Source organism: Sminthopsis crassicaudata, chromosome 2 (genome assembly GCF_048593235.1).
Source record: "Sminthopsis crassicaudata isolate SCR6 chromosome 2, ASM4859323v1, whole genome shotgun sequence".
In the NCBI taxonomy this organism is placed as follows: domain Eukaryota; kingdom Metazoa; phylum Chordata; class Mammalia; order Dasyuromorphia; family Dasyuridae; genus Sminthopsis; species Sminthopsis crassicaudata.
In genome coordinates, this window is record NC_133618.1 from 409,744,482 (window position 1) to 409,761,797 (window position 17,316).

A 17,316-nucleotide genomic window follows, 5' to 3' on the forward strand; every position below is an offset into this window, starting at 1 on the left:
TTCCTTCAATAATCTTTTTATGTCATTTAGTTAACAAATATTCTATTTTCCTATGTTAAATATTTTACATTAATCTTTACCTACTAAAAGTCAACATTATTAGCTCCCATTAAAACTTGACTTTATAAAAATTTTATTCAAATGTTATCTAAAATGATATTTAAAAGGGAATTCATCCTATCTTCATGAATAAAATATCCTACAATACAAACAGGACTGTCTGAAAGTCTGAGCATCTATTTTATATAAATATATATGTATAACTGTTTGTATACATATATATTTTGCCAATATTTATCTTTTAAAAACGTTTGTGTATATATGTGCATATATTGTATGCACATACATACAAACACACATAAAGACATATACACACACACATACACATACATTACCCCAAGATATAAAAGCTATTAAATACAGTAAAACTACTCAACTACTTGGTACTTCTGGGAAGCAAAAGCAACACACCAGCCCTACAGTGCAGCAACAATGGGCACTTAGTACACATTTGTTGAATTATGATATTCATTGATTTTTTATTTTAAAAAAAGACTAGTCACATATCCTAAAAGCAAGTCACAAACAAGTAGCAAAAGCCTATGTGAAATCAGCTGTAAATTAAAAGATCCTTGTGTGTGTGTGAAGTGGAGAAAGGATGGCTGATTGCTTATCCATCTCTTGCAACAGAGAAACAGACAAAAGCATCACCAATCTAATAATATAATCTTCCAAAATTAAAAGCATACAGATATATCTAGAAAGCAAGCTAATTTTTTTAGCTACTTTATTTTCAGTTTCATTAATTTGCAAGCATTTTGTCCAAGCAAAGATGTTCTCTGAAATGGAGAACCTTTGCCTATAACACAGCACAGGGCATAAGCACATATATACCTTATGTAAAAGATAAAATTGATTCTGATATGATGACCCACTCCTATCAGTAGTAGTTCTCTCATGATCTCACTAGCATGCCTAAAAGTTCTCTCTCTCTTCAACTGTATCCACTCCCAAAGGAAAAAAAAAATACAGCATGAGTAATTTTACAATATCCCCCCCCCAAACCACTATGATCACCGAAAAGTTCTCTTTACAAAAGGCAGAAGAATAAAGATTGATGTAAAAACAGTAACACAAGAAATCAGTTATTTAAGAAATTTATTGCTATATCATTACCCCTTCCAAGATACGATGATCCACACAAAACTCCAAAACTGATGGTCCATGAGAAAGAAATTTTTGTGAGGCATATTTTCTAACAAAATTAAATGACTTTTACTGTTGCCTAAGAATAAATTAGACATCATGCACAGAATTTAAAAAACAAACACCCTCATAAGATTATATTTCAAAAATCTCAAAATTTTATTTATCATTTCTACTATTTGCCAGATTGCTTAGTGTTACTGCTAATGCGCAACAGGGGCTTTGTGCTTCATCCACTTGCTGGCTCAAGGCCTGTAAAAAGTAAGACTAATGTGAGAAAAATATTATATTATAGCATTCTGCATCAGTGTTTTGCTCAACCAGTGAGAGACATGTTTCTGCCAGAAATACTTCAAATAATATGAAGATACTGGGTCTAAGTTTAACCAACACATCCAGCCCACTCAAAAGGACACTCTGGGTAGAATATTTCTTCTGGAAGCTAAATTTATAGACAGCCTATTACAAGTCACTGCTTCTGAAAAAATGTTAGTTGGGCAATTCAAAACGTTTTTGTCCTTTGGCACCCATGTAAGTTACAACTTTATGAAATTAGATGCATCATTGTTAGACTTATAATGCTAATAGTCTTTTGTTTATATAGATCTTAGGTTCAAATGTCTTAGAAGCCTGGTAAACTATTCTTTTGAACAAATGAAAAAAAAAAAAAAGCATTAAGTTAAATGTCTTGCTAGAAATCACATTAGCAAATCAAGATCATACCCACAAAGCTAATGATTTCTGGTCCCCCATTCTTAATGGTGCCCCCTATTTTGCTTAAAAATTGCATCTAGTTGTCCATTCGTAGGTTTTCCTTTTGTCAATCTCAATGTCTGTCTTCTTTCAGTATTATAAATCATTGGGTTTCAAATTCATTAGAAGGAAGTGAGCAAAGATATAAAAGATTTATGCCATTAATACTATTTTAGAGCCACTAAACAAATTTGTCCATTTTAGACCAAAACAAATAACCTAAAAGGTAGTCAACCACCACATATAAGTACAAGTCCAGAATATTCAAATTTTCACTGTTCTAATTCAATCATTTGCTTACAATTAGAGCCAATATGCTTCTACACCTCCAGCACAACAATGATAGTCTTAGATTCTCAAAAATTCTGGAAAGTTAACAAATATACAAAACATACTCAAATTTAAAGACAACAATTAAATCCAAATCCCTTTCCTAACAAAGCAAGAACTCAAAATTTGTCTAACAGAGTAAGAACTACTCTCTTGTACCAAAATCTTTCAGGCATCTCATTTAAAATTTAAAAACTAAAATGTAACAGTATTTTGGCATTATCCTTTTCTCCACCTTCTCAGTTTCTATTTCGTTTATGTAGCCTTTCAAAGATAAATTGACCAAATATATGTGTAGAAAGTAATCCAAACAAAAACAAAACCTGTAATGATGTAATACATATAAAAAAATTAATAAAAAAGAAAATGGCGATTGAAAGAGTTAAAAATACTTTAAAACTACCACTTGACCAGGATGCCATCATTACTCAATATGATTATAAAATGTAAGGCCCTGCATACCAACCAAAAAAGAAATAAGTCCAGATTTTCAAAAGTACAGACTCCAACCTTGCTCTCTGAGCAGGGCAAGTAGAATCAAGTAGACTTTAATTACAGTCTAAAATCTACATGAGGTACACAAGTACCAATGTCAATGAAAACAAGAAAAAATAAATGAGTTTATCAACTCTAACCTAAACTATTTGGGGAATGATTAAGTGATGATATGATGCCCCCCTTCACTTTGGGGCAGGGCTTAAAACAGACAGACCTGCCCGTTTCACTGTTAACTTCAATGCTCCCAATCTGAATCCACAGTGGTCTGTCAGACACTGTAAGGGAGCAGCAGGACTCGTCACTGTCTGATGTAATATGCTGCCATTTGTTGAGACCTATGGTAGAAAAAATCAAGTTAACAAAAATAAAGTAGCCATTCAAGTAATTTTTTAAAACCTAATTTATTAAAAAAAAAAAAAAAAAAAAAAAAAAAAAAAAAAAAAGTTTTTTTTTAAAGTGACCAGATTTCAGTTGTCATTATGCATTTATGTTGAATAACTCTTTGACTCCATAGAATGTATAAATAAAAAGAATGATGCTACAACAAAACACTAATAGAAAACAAAAGACTTTAAGGGCCCTATGTATAGTTGCAACTAATTACACAATAAAATGGGCCAATCTGCTTCCAGAGAAAGACAATTAGCAGACTAAGTTGCTCATAAAGCAAATTGAGAAATACAGGGAAAGTGGTGAATGTCATATTTAAAGTATGGTTTTGATCTGAGCTTTGTTTTAGCTTAAGAATTACAGAATATGAATATAGGAAAATCTTAAATATCCATGAATATGCTCAGCTTCTATTGCACAAAAATGCCTTGACTACTTAAGGCCCTTTCCTCTTAATTCCAGTAACCACATAAGCATATTTTTCCATGCCTAAAATTCTTATCATATGAAGTAATAGTTATTACTGGTTTCCCTAAGCTTTTCTGAATAAATAACAAACCTCTACTAAATGAAAGGAATAAAAATAAGTTATTAATTATTAAAATAACACTAAATAAAGGTGTTGATATTAATGCTTTATTTTGTAAAATATTCTATGAACATAATCCCATGAATCTGTCCCTTTCCTTACTAAGCAAATATAAATGAACAACAAAATTTTTATTCCTTAAAAAACTCATTTCCTCCTTCAGATTATCCATTTGCCTTTTAGAACCCCTATTATGGAAAATAACCACTGCCCACAGCTAATATGACAATTATTTTTTTAAGTACTGAATAAAAGTAATAGAAACTCAAGGGAGAGAAAGGTTCTATACTTCTACAAGACATTGATGACAAAGTACCTCAAAAGGAAACATTCAAAAAACCTCAACTACAAATGGGATTTGGCTATGAATATAATAATTACAAGTTCTAGGAAGAATGTAATTTTTTAAAAGTAATTAGAAAAATAATCAGGTTTTATCAAGGAAATTTTGGTCAGGTATTTTATTTTTCCTAAATCAATAATAATCACAACAGGGGCAGAAAGAATTTGAAGAACTCTATGGGTATTATAAAATTTGTTTTTTTACAAGGCCCCCTCACACTAACAAATAGTGTTTAGTACAATATTGAACATTTAAAGACATTACATAAAAATTCATTGAATTGTTGAACTCAATTGCCATCCCATTGACTTTATAATTTTACTTAATTAAAAAAAATTCAAGATACCATATTGGCAATACACAAAGTGAAATCTACTTGTAGTCACTAGCTATACAGGTAGAATTTTAGTTAGATATAGAAGAACAGAAGAATCATGCTGGTCTAGCCATAAGCAGAAAGCAAAACCAAATCTTATGAACTGAGAATAAAGGTAATGGCTTCAAATGGCTTCTTCTATCTATAAATTATATATTCTTACCTCTAAAATCAAAAGTTAGGCATAAGTAATATTTAAAATCTTTTATAATTATCTTTGAGTAAAACAGTGAAATGGCACAGACAGAACAAATAGAAGAAACTGAAGTTTATTCTATTAAAATTAGTGAGAGGTTTCTCCTCACTATAATTTGAAGCAAAGACTTTTTACTGAGCAGCTAATCTTTGTATACCAAAAAAAGGAAAAATACCTTTTTGGATGGGTAATGACAGGCAAAATGGTAATAGTGTGAGATAACCATTCTTTCAGGAGTTAAAGGAGGAAAAGAACAATTGTAGTAGGAAAAAACCCTGATTTCATACATGCTCTGTACTACAGATAGAGTAAAAATAAAAATAATAGCAGTTATTGCTAAGAAGCAGGAGAAAAAGGGGCAGTAGAGAGTTACCAAAAACTAAAAATCAATCTTCCAATAGTTCTGGAAAGGGGGAAATCTGAGAAGACCAAGGGCTTTGGAGTAAGTCCAGAAATAAAAATAAAAACTTAGAATATATAGATAAGTATTCATCTTATTACAACTAAATTCAGAGATGGCATACGTTTTCTCTACTCACAAGCATTTTATTGAAAATGGGTATAGGCAAAGGGAACACTTTAATATCCTTACTTTAGAAGGGCCAAGAAGTTTTTTTATTCTGTACTAACCAGTTATTTTCTCATGATTTTAAACAACTTTGAATACAGTTCCACCCTACCCCAGGTTCTAACTTGAAATTAAATATTTAAAAGAGAATCAAACATTTAATGAGTAGTGATCCCATTAATATTGTCCCAAAATTGGACCAGGCCTAAAAATTAGTATTTCTTGAAGAAAACTTTCTTTTTTTTCTGTCAGCCCGTCCTTCCTATATCCAAAAGGCTAAAGTTCTTGTGATATGGATGCATCTCAGATAAAGTGAAAAATTATCTCCCCCAAATCCTAACTAATGTATTACCAAAAAAAGATGGGAGGACATTTGCAGGGGTTTACAAAGAATTCCTAAGAATAATTACCTATTACTTTTCAATCACTCTTGAATCAGTAATGTTGCTTAAAATTATGAAATGCCAGATTTTCTGAGCATAATCTACTGGAAATGAACTGATTCATCCATCTAACAACAGGGTTACTACATTTTGACAAATTTCTATGAAGAAAGGAGGCATCATCATCCCACATTCTCTCCAATGTTACAATGGATTTTTTTTGCAAATGAGTTGGGATTAAGTGACTTGCCCAGGATCATACATCTATTAAGTATAAGGCCAAATATGAACTTAAGTCCTCCTAATTTCAGGACTGGTGCTCTATCTACTGCCCCAACTAGCTACCCCATACAATGGACTCTTAAAGAAACAATGTGACACTAAAGAACTAGGATGAGAAATCTGGAAGAAAAAAAAAAGAGCTAGAAGACACAGAAGATCTGTAAATCTATTCTGTTCTTACTATTCTTCAGCAGTCTTTGCAACTGACCTTATAGCCATCTTTTTAATTTTAGTCCTTAGCTTACACTTCAATTTGTAGGATTTTTTTCTCCAGTTCTAGCAAATTTTCCTAATTCTTCAGGTTTCTAGAAAGTAGATGCTTGACAAAAGACAAAAGAAAATGCCCAAAATTCTAAAATAAACTAGCTTTAAACAATTCACCAAAAATACACACACACATGATCACTTTAAAAACAGCATAAGGAAAATCTGAGGCAGCCATGAAAAGAAAGCACAAATTTAGAGTTGGAGAAATTGGGCTTAACTTGCTGTCTGTCACAGTCAATCAATAAACATTTATTAATTACTTACTTTGTATAAAGCACCAAGCTAATCTCTGGGAATAAAAAGAAGGGCAAAAAACAATTCCTGCTCTCAAAGAGTGCAGTCTAATTGAGGAGACACCAAAACAAATGAACCAGTAAGGCAACTAGATGGTAGAGTGGATAGGGCACTGGCCCTGAAGTCAGAAGGACCTGAATTCAAATTTAACCTCAGATGCTTAATACTTCCTAACTGTGTGACCCTGAGTAAGTCATTTAATCTCAATTTCCTTACAAAAGTAAAAGAAAAAAAGATTAAAAAAAAAAAAAACTAATATTGGGGAAGATAGCAAAAGGCTTTTGTAAAAGCTGGGATTTTAGTTTTGAGACTTGAAGGAACTGAAGAGACAGAAATGAGGAAGGGAAATATTCTAGGCAGAGAAGACCAGACCCAGTGAAAATACCAGTTGTTTTTGAGCAAGTTACTTCTCTGTGGTGGTTTGCTCTGTAAAATGAAATGATTGGCTAGATGAACACTTATGTTCATTTCTAGCTCCAAATCTATCCAATGATCAAATAGTACACAATAGACTTTATACCAAAACATCTCAAGCTCTTCAGCCCAAAGACAGATATAATATGTATCTATTCCTCTGAAGCACAAGTATGTTTTTTCCCTCTATGGCTATATGCTACTTATTCTCTGATCCAAATGGGGAGAAGAGTAGGTTAATGATTGGGCTCATTACTAGACTATAAACTCCTTTTAAACAAAGTGTTATATATACATCTCTGCAAACTCGCTTTGGATATAGTTTATGTTCAACAAAATTTTTTGAATGAAAGGATACAGAAGCTGATCTGTTTGAGACCATTTTTTAAAGGCGAGTTTCACCTAAGATTTCAAGCTTTCAACCATTTTATATCCAAAACTTTCCTCCAGATTTAAGATATCTCATATTCCAAGAGAATACAGGTTCTTTTTCAAAATGTAATGAAATGGAATTTTGCAGTTAAATTATATGGCCATTTTCGAATATATATTTCCATATTAATGATAAGTATAAACAACTATATAATATCCAAGTATGTAATAAAGAAAATATTACTTTTCTATATTGGATTGCTTGCTGTCTAGGAGAGGGGGAGGAGGGAAATTGGAACACAAGGTTTTGCAAATGTGAATGTTGAAAACTATCTTTGCATATTATTTGGAAAAAACAAAAAGCTATTATTTAAAAAAAAAAAAGGAAATATGATTTACATCATGACACTTTAGCAAAATACAACATTCCAGACTTAACAAATCAGTAGATTAAACCAGAAATATCATCTTCTTTGAGAAAAGAAACCTTAAATACTAATCTAGAATGATCTTTAAAAGAATTCCAAGGGGCAAGTGGGATGAAATTACAATTTTGGGTGAGATATTAATTAGTCTAATCTTCTTACTTTTGAGATTAGCAAACTTAACCCTCAAAAGGCTAAATGATTTATCTAAATCAGGCAATTAACAAAATCAGCACTCCCAACTAGATTGCTTTAACTATAAATCGCATATTACATGATACCATCTTCATTTATTCCTCAAAGCCCCAAGCCAAAAAAAATTATAATCTTAAATATTATATACCCAAACTTATAGTTTGAAATTAATCACGGACCAATACAGAAGGCTTAAAAGTAATTATTGTGTTTAAAATGAAAGAATATATTATAGCTCTTTAGTTATAGGTTCTACAGATACTAGCCAATCCATCTCCAACTTCTATACTTAACAGGTTGCACTTTACTTATGATTACTTTTCTGCCAAAAAAAAAAAAATTATATATATTTATGTATGTGTATGTGTTTACCTAGATGAACAGTTCTATCATATTCTACTTAGGAAAAACAAATTTTCTTCCAGATTTTACAAATGCTTTAAAACTGAATCTTTGCTCCAAAGATAAGTTTATATTCTTTAAAAGTAGCTATAAAAAAATCTCAAATATGAGCTATATTTTAAATTCCAAGGTAGAAGGGAAATATATTAATTACCTGAAAAACCAGACCTCTCATTTCTATGCAAGCATGAAAACCATTATAACCAAGTTAAGTCAGTTAAGCAAAGCACATTCTATTCCTTTGCTTAGATTTGCAACTCAGATGTTTGAAGATTTAAAAGAATATGAAGATGCAGACCCCCCTAAAGCAATGAGCAAACTCCATTATAGGAGTTAGATGTTCTTTTGTCTCCATTTTCTTAGAATCTTAAGACTTGGGAAAAATTTTTTTCTTTGGGGCAACTTTCTAATTCTCATCTTCAAAATCTCACTTTTAAAAGGGCTTACCTAGTTGTACCCATTACCATCAGAATTTTGTGGTAGCACATGCTTTTTAAAAATAGCTATGGGCATTAAATTTAAGGAGAAAAATATAAGTATCAAAGTACTGCCTTTTCCCTTCCTATATATCATAGAAATGTGTTATTCTCATCAGCATGAGTCTTCTCTAAAGCTCTTTTTTATAACCCTTTATGGAATCTTCCATTCTTATCATTATAACAAATAAGCTTTCTCTTAATAAATTATTTTAAATGAATTAACAGCAAAACTTTTAAAAAATTTTTCAACCTAGGCACCAAAAATCAAGACTTGACTTGCCATTACTCAGTCCATCTCTTTAAAAACTAAGAAAAATACCTGGACTTAGGACAGTTAGGTGGCACAGTGGACAGAGCAGTCTGGAAGTCAGTAGGACCTGAGTTCAAATTTTACCTCAGACACTTAACACTTCTTAGCCGTGTGATCCTAGGCAAGACACTTAACCCCAATTGCCTCAGCAAAAAACAAACACAAAAAACCTGGACTTATAGTCAAAAATTAATAATGTGTTTCTGGCTAAATAAATTCTAGATCTTTAAAGCTCTGAAGGAAACAGTTTTTATTAATGATATAAAACTTGGGAGGGGAAGGCGGGCAGAGGATATCTTTTGCACATGGAAAAATTTAAAAATGTACAATGTAATTTTTTGATCTTTTCAGTCATATTTTTAAAATACCAAAATCTACAGAACATGAACACCTCAATTTTGCAAAGAATTTTAACTTATCCAACAATTCTTTACCTGAGTTATGGTGTCCAGGTATTTGTAAAGATACTAAAGAGCAAAAAACGGGAGAAAAAGCAAATACTAGAATTTATATAACCAGAAATTAAATGTATCTAACTTGATTTTAATTATTATGAATTTTCTTATGCTAATCTTACGTTCCATTATTTCTCAAAGTATGTTTCAATTAGGATTGTTTACAATGAGTTCTACTAAAAAGTATTGTCAGTTACACAGTGAAACCATCCCTTTTGGAAATTCAACCCATTTGAGATGAATTATGAAAATATCTATTGGAGTTACAACCAGCTTTGGTGGCAAAAGTACCCAAATATATAAAAACACAGATACATGAAAATATGCAAACTAAAGAGATTTGTGTATCTTATCTTTCCTCTGGTATCAGCAATTTTGTACAATTAAAGCCCATTTAAATGATAGTATAGCAACTCATCCATGCATCCTTTAATTCAGCTTAATATTTATGGCACATAGTAAATAGTTATTAAATACTTATTCACTGATTTAAACTAAGTTCTTTCTAAGCCAGATCACCCAATTTAAATTACTCTAAGAGAACATGCCAATTAAAAATACATCAATATTAGTATACACACTGAGAAATCATAATTCTTTGATATAAGTCTAATATGACCCCATAATGTTAGTTTCCTGAAATGGGCATTTCATTTCCTACAAGTGTTTAATTATTAAGTGGAAAATAGCAGTACCCCAAATATCACACTTTAAATACCCTGACACCAAAGTCCTATGTTATTAATGTATTTTTCCCTTTTAGGTTTACCTAGTCCAAGACATCCTTGAGCCCAAGTTTTAACATGCCATGCTTTTAAGACATTCCAGAATAAACATTTTGTATTTAACAAAATTAATTCAAACTCAGGGTATTACTATATTATAACTTACTAGGTAAAATTAGACCTAGTAGATAATTATAAAGAGAATAAGATATGCCCCACAATTCACTGGGATCACTATTTAGTGTCAATAGGTTAGAAAAGTCATTGGAGAAAGCACGTGCTTTTACTGGAAGTATAATCTCTCTTTCTGGCCACAGATGATACATATCAGTCAACAAGTATTTATTAAGCATTTACTGTATCAGATATTGTTCTCAGTAAGGAGAGCTTTAAGAAAAATACAAAAACAGTACCTATCCTCCAAGAGCAAAATTAGTCAAGATTAGTGATCTTGAGGTTAGTGGAAAATAGTCTGGCAGGAATGCAAAATTAGGAATCAGACCTTTTTAAAATATATTTAGCTGTCATTTTGGACAAGCCAATCTTTGAGTTATTAGTTTTATAATCTGTTAAATGAAGGCATTAATAGGTTTGTAAATATAAATCAGCAACCTCTGAATCCAAATTTAGTTCATTTCTTACCTTCCAACTTCATTGAGAACTTATATCATTCAGTTCTGAGTCAACTGAGAAAGCAACATTTTCAATATCAAAACAATGATTCCCTTTCCTTGATCGGTTTTTTAGCTTTTAGTTCCCCTTTTTCTTTCCTTTTTATATTCACTTGTCCCTGTCTTTCACATTTTAAACATCTTTTTTTTTTTTCCTCCCCTTCTTTGCAGAGGAAAAATACCCATGTAACTACACATATAGGGAGAGAAAACAGAATTAACGTCTTTTTTTTTTTTTATAACATTCTAAAATGAACTTAAAAAAATTCATCAGGATTACCTATCCATCTCAGTCTCTTTTTGTGGCAAAGGGAATTTTAGTGTTGAAACAGGAAACTATACCTATCAAGGATAAAATGTTTTGAGAAAATACATTGCAGCAGAACACAAGTTTGACGTATTTACCGTAACAAGCCATTTCAGTGTCAATTTAACAAAAAACTTTTGAGATGAAAACATTTTCAAGTCATAAACTTTAGTGCCTTATTTTATAACAAGAGGCAATCACCGAACTTGGCAATTAAAACAGTAAATATGTGGTTATGATTCTTTGCTTACCTCAGAAAACACTGCATAAAACATCAATCATTCAGTTATGACAGTATTTTTTCCCTCCCTTTCCCCCAATAATGTATTAGCATATGCTACACAAAAATATTCTTGGTCAAGGGTCATTGATAATTCTATTATAGTCTTCCAAATCACAAAGCAAATTTCTTTCACATTAAGAAAATAACTGTCAAAACACCATTAGAGGTGATAGACATTAGGTAACCACTATATGCACAATGTATCTAGGATACTTAAGTTTTACAAAGTTGACAATTAAGGGTGATTGCTTTTGCCCTTAAAGTTTAGGTTCAAACAAATCTATTAAGTTCAAACCAAAACTCCTCAGAAAATGTGTCTACTAACAAATTATTCTGACCACAGGGCAATCAATAAAACTATGGATTCAGCTTTCAGATTATCAACTTGCTTTAATTACGGGATCATAGATTTAAAACTAAAAGGGATTCTGAGGTTATGTAGTATAATTCCCCTCATTTTATAGATTAGAAATGTGAGGCCCAAAAAAGTTCTAAGTGACTTTCTCAAGGTCACACAGAAGGTAAAATAGAGCTGAGATTTGAAACCAGGTTCTGACTCCTGAGATTCAGCACTCTTTCCACTGCACCAGTCACATCACTAAAGATTTGAAAATGCAGAGCAAATTAAATCCTGAATTATTGTGGTTGTTTCTGTTTGCAGGAAAGAATACATGTTAGAGAAGTGAAACAACATCTCACAATCAAAAATTTTCAACTTGTGTGTTTACTACAATCAAAAAGCATTGAGTTCTCCTGGAAGTTATTTAATTATCCAGCAGAAAATCTGGTTTTCAAGTTTGTGCATAAATAACTGTAAACTTAAGCACAATTGGCCAAATCCAGATGAGTAACTACCAATAGGCAGTATATTAAATGTGTAATAGCAAAAAAGTTTCAAATTTGAGTTACTTGGAAATCCACCAAAGTAATTATAAGTATCTTATTCTGTCATCCTATACACACTAAAGTCTGTGTCAAATTCTCTATCATTTAAAATTACATAATGCACATGTTTAAAAAAAAAAAAAAACTAAAAAAACTATTCACATGAAAAAAAGTATTGCCTTTGTATGAAGCAACTTGGGAAAACAAAGTACATAACTTGCTTTAATACATAGGCAAGGGAAATTTCCCTAACAGGGTAAATCTGAAAAAGGAGAAAACAATTAAAGTCAAATGGGCATGAATAGAGAATAACAAAAGAGAGGAAGCCCAGTAACCAGCATTTAAGAAAGAAAAAAAGCCCCAATTGGGCAATAAAATTGGGCTAAGGAGCAAACAGACCAGGAGACTAAATTTAAATACCTCCTTCTGAAAACATAAGCATGTGATGAAAAATTAAGACTTATCAATGAGAATTAAAACTCATACCTTTAGTAGCTAACAAACCTAGAAATATATCGGCCCCTTCTTAGTACTATATAAGATCCAATTTTTAAGGACTCTGTACTGGATAATGTCATGAGCCTATTAAAAAATATTCTGTGGCAGGGCAAATGAGAAATTAAATTTTTTATCTGTTACTTGCTAAGTACTATATAGAAAATAACTCATTTTCTAATGTTCTGAAATTTATTTTCAAAGCTTTTTGAGAAACACACACAAATAATTCAGATTTAGTCAATTTTATTTACATTTTTTGTACATATCCGAGCATTACACAATTACATTTTCTTACTTTCTGACCTGCAAACAGATACCTTAAACGGAAATATTTTTTTTCAAAATTATGAAATTAGGTACATCCAAAATGCAACAATTACACATGACAAGTAATTCACAAAGTGTGGGAAGTATCCTAAAAATTTAGGAACAGCCAGTCAGGAGAAAATCTGACCAATTTAGCAATCAATTATTTACATATTTCAAAACAAACCTCTTTATCTAAAACTCCCAAGTCAGAACCTTGGAAGATTTTTTTCAATGGAAGAAAAACAGGAAGTTATGATTTACAACTAGGCAGCATTGACAGCCCTTGATCCCAAACTCTTGAGCAATTATGCAGCTTGCCTCTGAACAGTAAGCATCCATTCCTATTTCAGCTTGCCAAAAACTGAAGTGTCAAACTTATGCCCTTGTGTGCATAGAAAGGCTTATGTGTTCTTTAATTTATAAAAAAAATAATAATAATAAAACAAAATAAAAATAAGTGGTCACTAAAATCCCAAACGTTTCTACTGGACCACCCCACTCACAGCTATTACTACCATCCCCCACCTCCGTAACCTATACCACATTAGGCTACATATTCGGAAGAAACTGATGCATATTCCCTGCAAAAAAATGCCTTTCAATTGAGGCTATGGCTCCTATGCCTTGGGGTAAGGTTGAGGAATTTTAAAATGCAAGTTTTACTTGAAAATATTGCTAATAAACTTTAAGAAAAAATTTGATTGCATGTTCAATTAGTTTAGTTTGCCTATCAAGAAAGTTATCAAGAGAGCAATTTTAGTATTAAAAAACAGCAGCCAACTGAGTGCAATTTCTTTTTCTCTTCCTGGTTTTGGCCAAGTCTACTTTGTGTAAGTTATTTCTAACTAGCCTAGTAAAATTTTATGGAGCCTCCAAACTTTTCTTGCCTACCTTACTGTCCAAGTTCACGTTTCAAATTGTGTCAACAGGGCCCGCACTTCGGGAGTCAGCTGCTTTGCAGCCTTAGCTGCCTCTGTGATAGCCTTGCGATACAAGCCCTTTCTCTTCTTATTAAAGCGTGACTGGAAGTTTTCTAAAAAGGGGGACAGTTGCGATAGTGCAAGGAAAGATGTTGTTGGAGACCCAAACCATGAAATACGGGCCTCCTGTCGGACTAACAGGCCGTTATCTTTCCGGCTTACAGTTATAGTGAGAATACGGGCTGGCCACCATGGGAAGCCATAAATCTTGGCCCAAACAATGTCCCCTACACATATGGTCCTGCCATCTGGTGTGATGCATTTAGAGACGTTTTTGGAAAAGACTTTCATTTTCAAGGAATTACTGAGCTTTTTCTCTTCCTTTGAAGAGGATGAAGTGGAAGAGGTGGAAGGTGCATGCATACTGCCTGGAGGAAAATCAAAGCTTTCAGTAGAACTACACTCTGAATTGGAAGATTTCAAATCATCTGTGCTATCAATGCTACACACTGATGCACTGGAAGAGTCAGATTTCTTTTGATTTAGGGTCATGTAAACAGTGATATTGCTTTTGCTGCCCTTTTTGCCCAATGTCTGCTGTTCATCCTGCTCATCAGGGACATGTACTTCACTTCTGTCCTGAACCTCACTGTTGGCCTCTTCAGGACCTTTTGAGGGATTCTGATTTTCTGAAGGGGCCTCACCTGCTGAGCGGGTAGAGGTGCAACGAGACTGGGGTTTGGGTGCCATCTTGCCACTCCGCATTTTCTCAAGTCCGGCCTTCAGGGAAGAGTCGTTTTCTTCATTCCTATATCTTTGTGGCTTTAAACGCAACCGGGGTGGAAGGGAACCTGAGCTGGTGTTCTGAAACCGTCGAGTGAAGTGAACTTTAGAATGTGCATTTTTGGAAGTGGAAGTTTCATTCTGTTTCTTTTGTGCCTTTTCTTTGGCCATTTTCAACACTTCCCGAGCTTTTGCATGATCCATGTTCTTACTCTGGAGGACTTTTTTAGTATTTAACTGGGCTTTTGAAGTATTTGCCTGAGCAGAGACTTTAACTACTCTGCCTCTGCTGTGAGCAATATTTGAAACTTTGACCACAGCATTTCTTTTCTGGCTTTCGTTTTGGTTTCTTCCATCCATTTTATGGTCAGTTTTAAGTTTTTTATTCACAGTAGTTACACTTTCATTTCTCCGTTTTTTGTTATCATCATATTTAGATGAGTCAGTTGCATTGCCACCTTTTTTAATTTCTTTTTTTTCTGCAACAACACTGTTTTTACATTTGTCACACAGGACTTGTCTGGGTCGTAGTTTGATGGCATTCATTATAGAAGTGGGCTCCTCCCTGTACATTTTCCTTTTGGGTCGTTTAATTTTCCGAGGAGGAGGTTGAGGTATTGATTGGTTATACGTGTCCCTGATAAACAAAGGGGGAGGATAAGGTGCTCCTTCATGAAAGAGAGGAGGTGGTTTAGAAGTCCACAGGCTTTTAGCAAGGCTAGGTTCTGGTGGCTGAATGGGAGAATGGTCATCAGGACCAGCACCATTCAAGTCACACTTGATTTCTGTTCCTTCTTGGAATGATCTACTGTGGAGCTGCATGGCTTCAGGTTTATCTTTGTATTCTCTTTTGGGAAAAATTGTCACAGGGATTCCATGGGGCCCAAACCTTTGGGGGAAAAAGAAATAATTAAGTTAATACTTAAAGGGAATTCAATTTCTCACAGCTACATTTTAACTTAAGATGGCCAGTCCTGGAAGCTAAAACAAAATGTTTTAAAAATATGACTATAAGCAAGAATTCCTTTCTTACTTATTCATTAAAGGGAAAAAAACTGCTCACGCTTAACAGCACCCTCCCTCTACATGTCACCTCATTTTCCTAAGCATAATTAGTCTCCTATTGACTTCCTATGTTATTCCAAAATTAAAAACTTTTCAATAGATGACTTACATTGTAAATGGTTCTCCTTCCATGGTAAGGATGCCTAACTTTAAAATTTTCTGCTATAATGTAGAATTACATTCCCTGAATAAGCAGGTAATAAAATTCTAGAAATATCACCTACAAATTTAAGAAGCATCATCTAAAAACATTACTATTTCATTGTAATATTTCCAAACTGATTGTTTTTGACTACTGGAAATAAGTTAAAGAATTCAGTCACAGCTTGAATTTTCAAATTAAGTCCCTTGATCAAAGAATACCACATAAAATATTTAATCATGTGAATACATGATTATAGAAGAAAATCAGAAATAACTACCTCAAAGCAGGGATACAGCCCAACCCTCTGAATATGAATTCAGTCCAACATGCTAACATGTCTCCCTAATTAGTTAAAAAATGAGAAAGAATTTTAAATATTCTAATGAAAACTTCACATTCCAGTGGAGGGCAATTTTATAGAATGTGTTATGATTTTGCAATCATATCAAATATCATATATCATAACTCCTAGTTTCACTCAATTCCATATCCCATTCTCATCACTCTTCCTGTATCTCCTCCATTAAAAAAACAACAACAAAAAAAAAAAAACTGGAAAGCACTGAGTCTAATTACCACAAATACTATGACAAAATCTTTCTATGGGGGGGGAGAAGTCAATGTCCCACTCATATAAAGTAATATTTGATACAACAATATCTAGTTAATTTTATATAAGAAATTTGCAAAGCACTTTATATACATTATCTTCCTTTAGATTCACAACAACCCTATAAGCTAGTAAGTATTTCAAGTTTATTACCCTTCATTTTGAATATGAAAAGGAAAACCTATGTTCCATGGGATTAAATGTTTTGCTATGATTACATTGCAAAGAAGCATTAATACACTATTTATTGTGCCTAACAACAGACCATCACATAAAAGCATTCTGAAAAATATTTTTAACCCCTTAGAGTTTATTATATGGAATTTATCTTCTTACTTGCCATCCACATAATTCACATATATGTAGATAAAAACATTTCAACCTTGAAATTTGGCCCTTATCTACATTTTGATTTATCAATCAAAAACCATTTTTAGGTAGCCTAGTAGCTAAGTAAATACAAATACAAAAAAGAAAGCCAGTCCCTGGGGAAAATGGGGAGAAAACATAGAAAAGAAGTTGAACGAACAACTAGAGTATTCTTGTCCATAGCTAACAATGGAGAGATACCCAAATGAAGCCGCTGAC

The 17,316-nt window shown here is 32.7% G+C and overlaps 1 protein-coding gene across 9 annotated transcripts in view; it reads right to left on the bottom strand.

Moving 5' to 3' along the window:
* PWWP2A (PWWP domain containing 2A) overlaps positions 1-17,316 on the bottom strand; it is a 35,644-nt gene that overhangs the window by 2,690 nt on the left and 15,638 nt on the right. For 3 of the 9 annotated variants that reach the window (XM_074291960.1, XM_074291967.1, XM_074291966.1), the window contains one exon: positions 13,123-15,797. In XM_074291960.1, the coding sequence (XP_074148061.1) occupies positions 14,111-15,797 (1,687 nt within the window). In that variant the 3' untranslated portion in view covers positions 13,123-14,110. Of the gene's footprint in view, positions 1-894; positions 1,459-2,997; positions 3,123-13,122; positions 15,798-17,316 lie in introns of those variants that run through there. The other 6 variants (XR_012486667.1, XM_074291963.1, XM_074291965.1 and 3 more) reach the window with 6 other exon arrangements.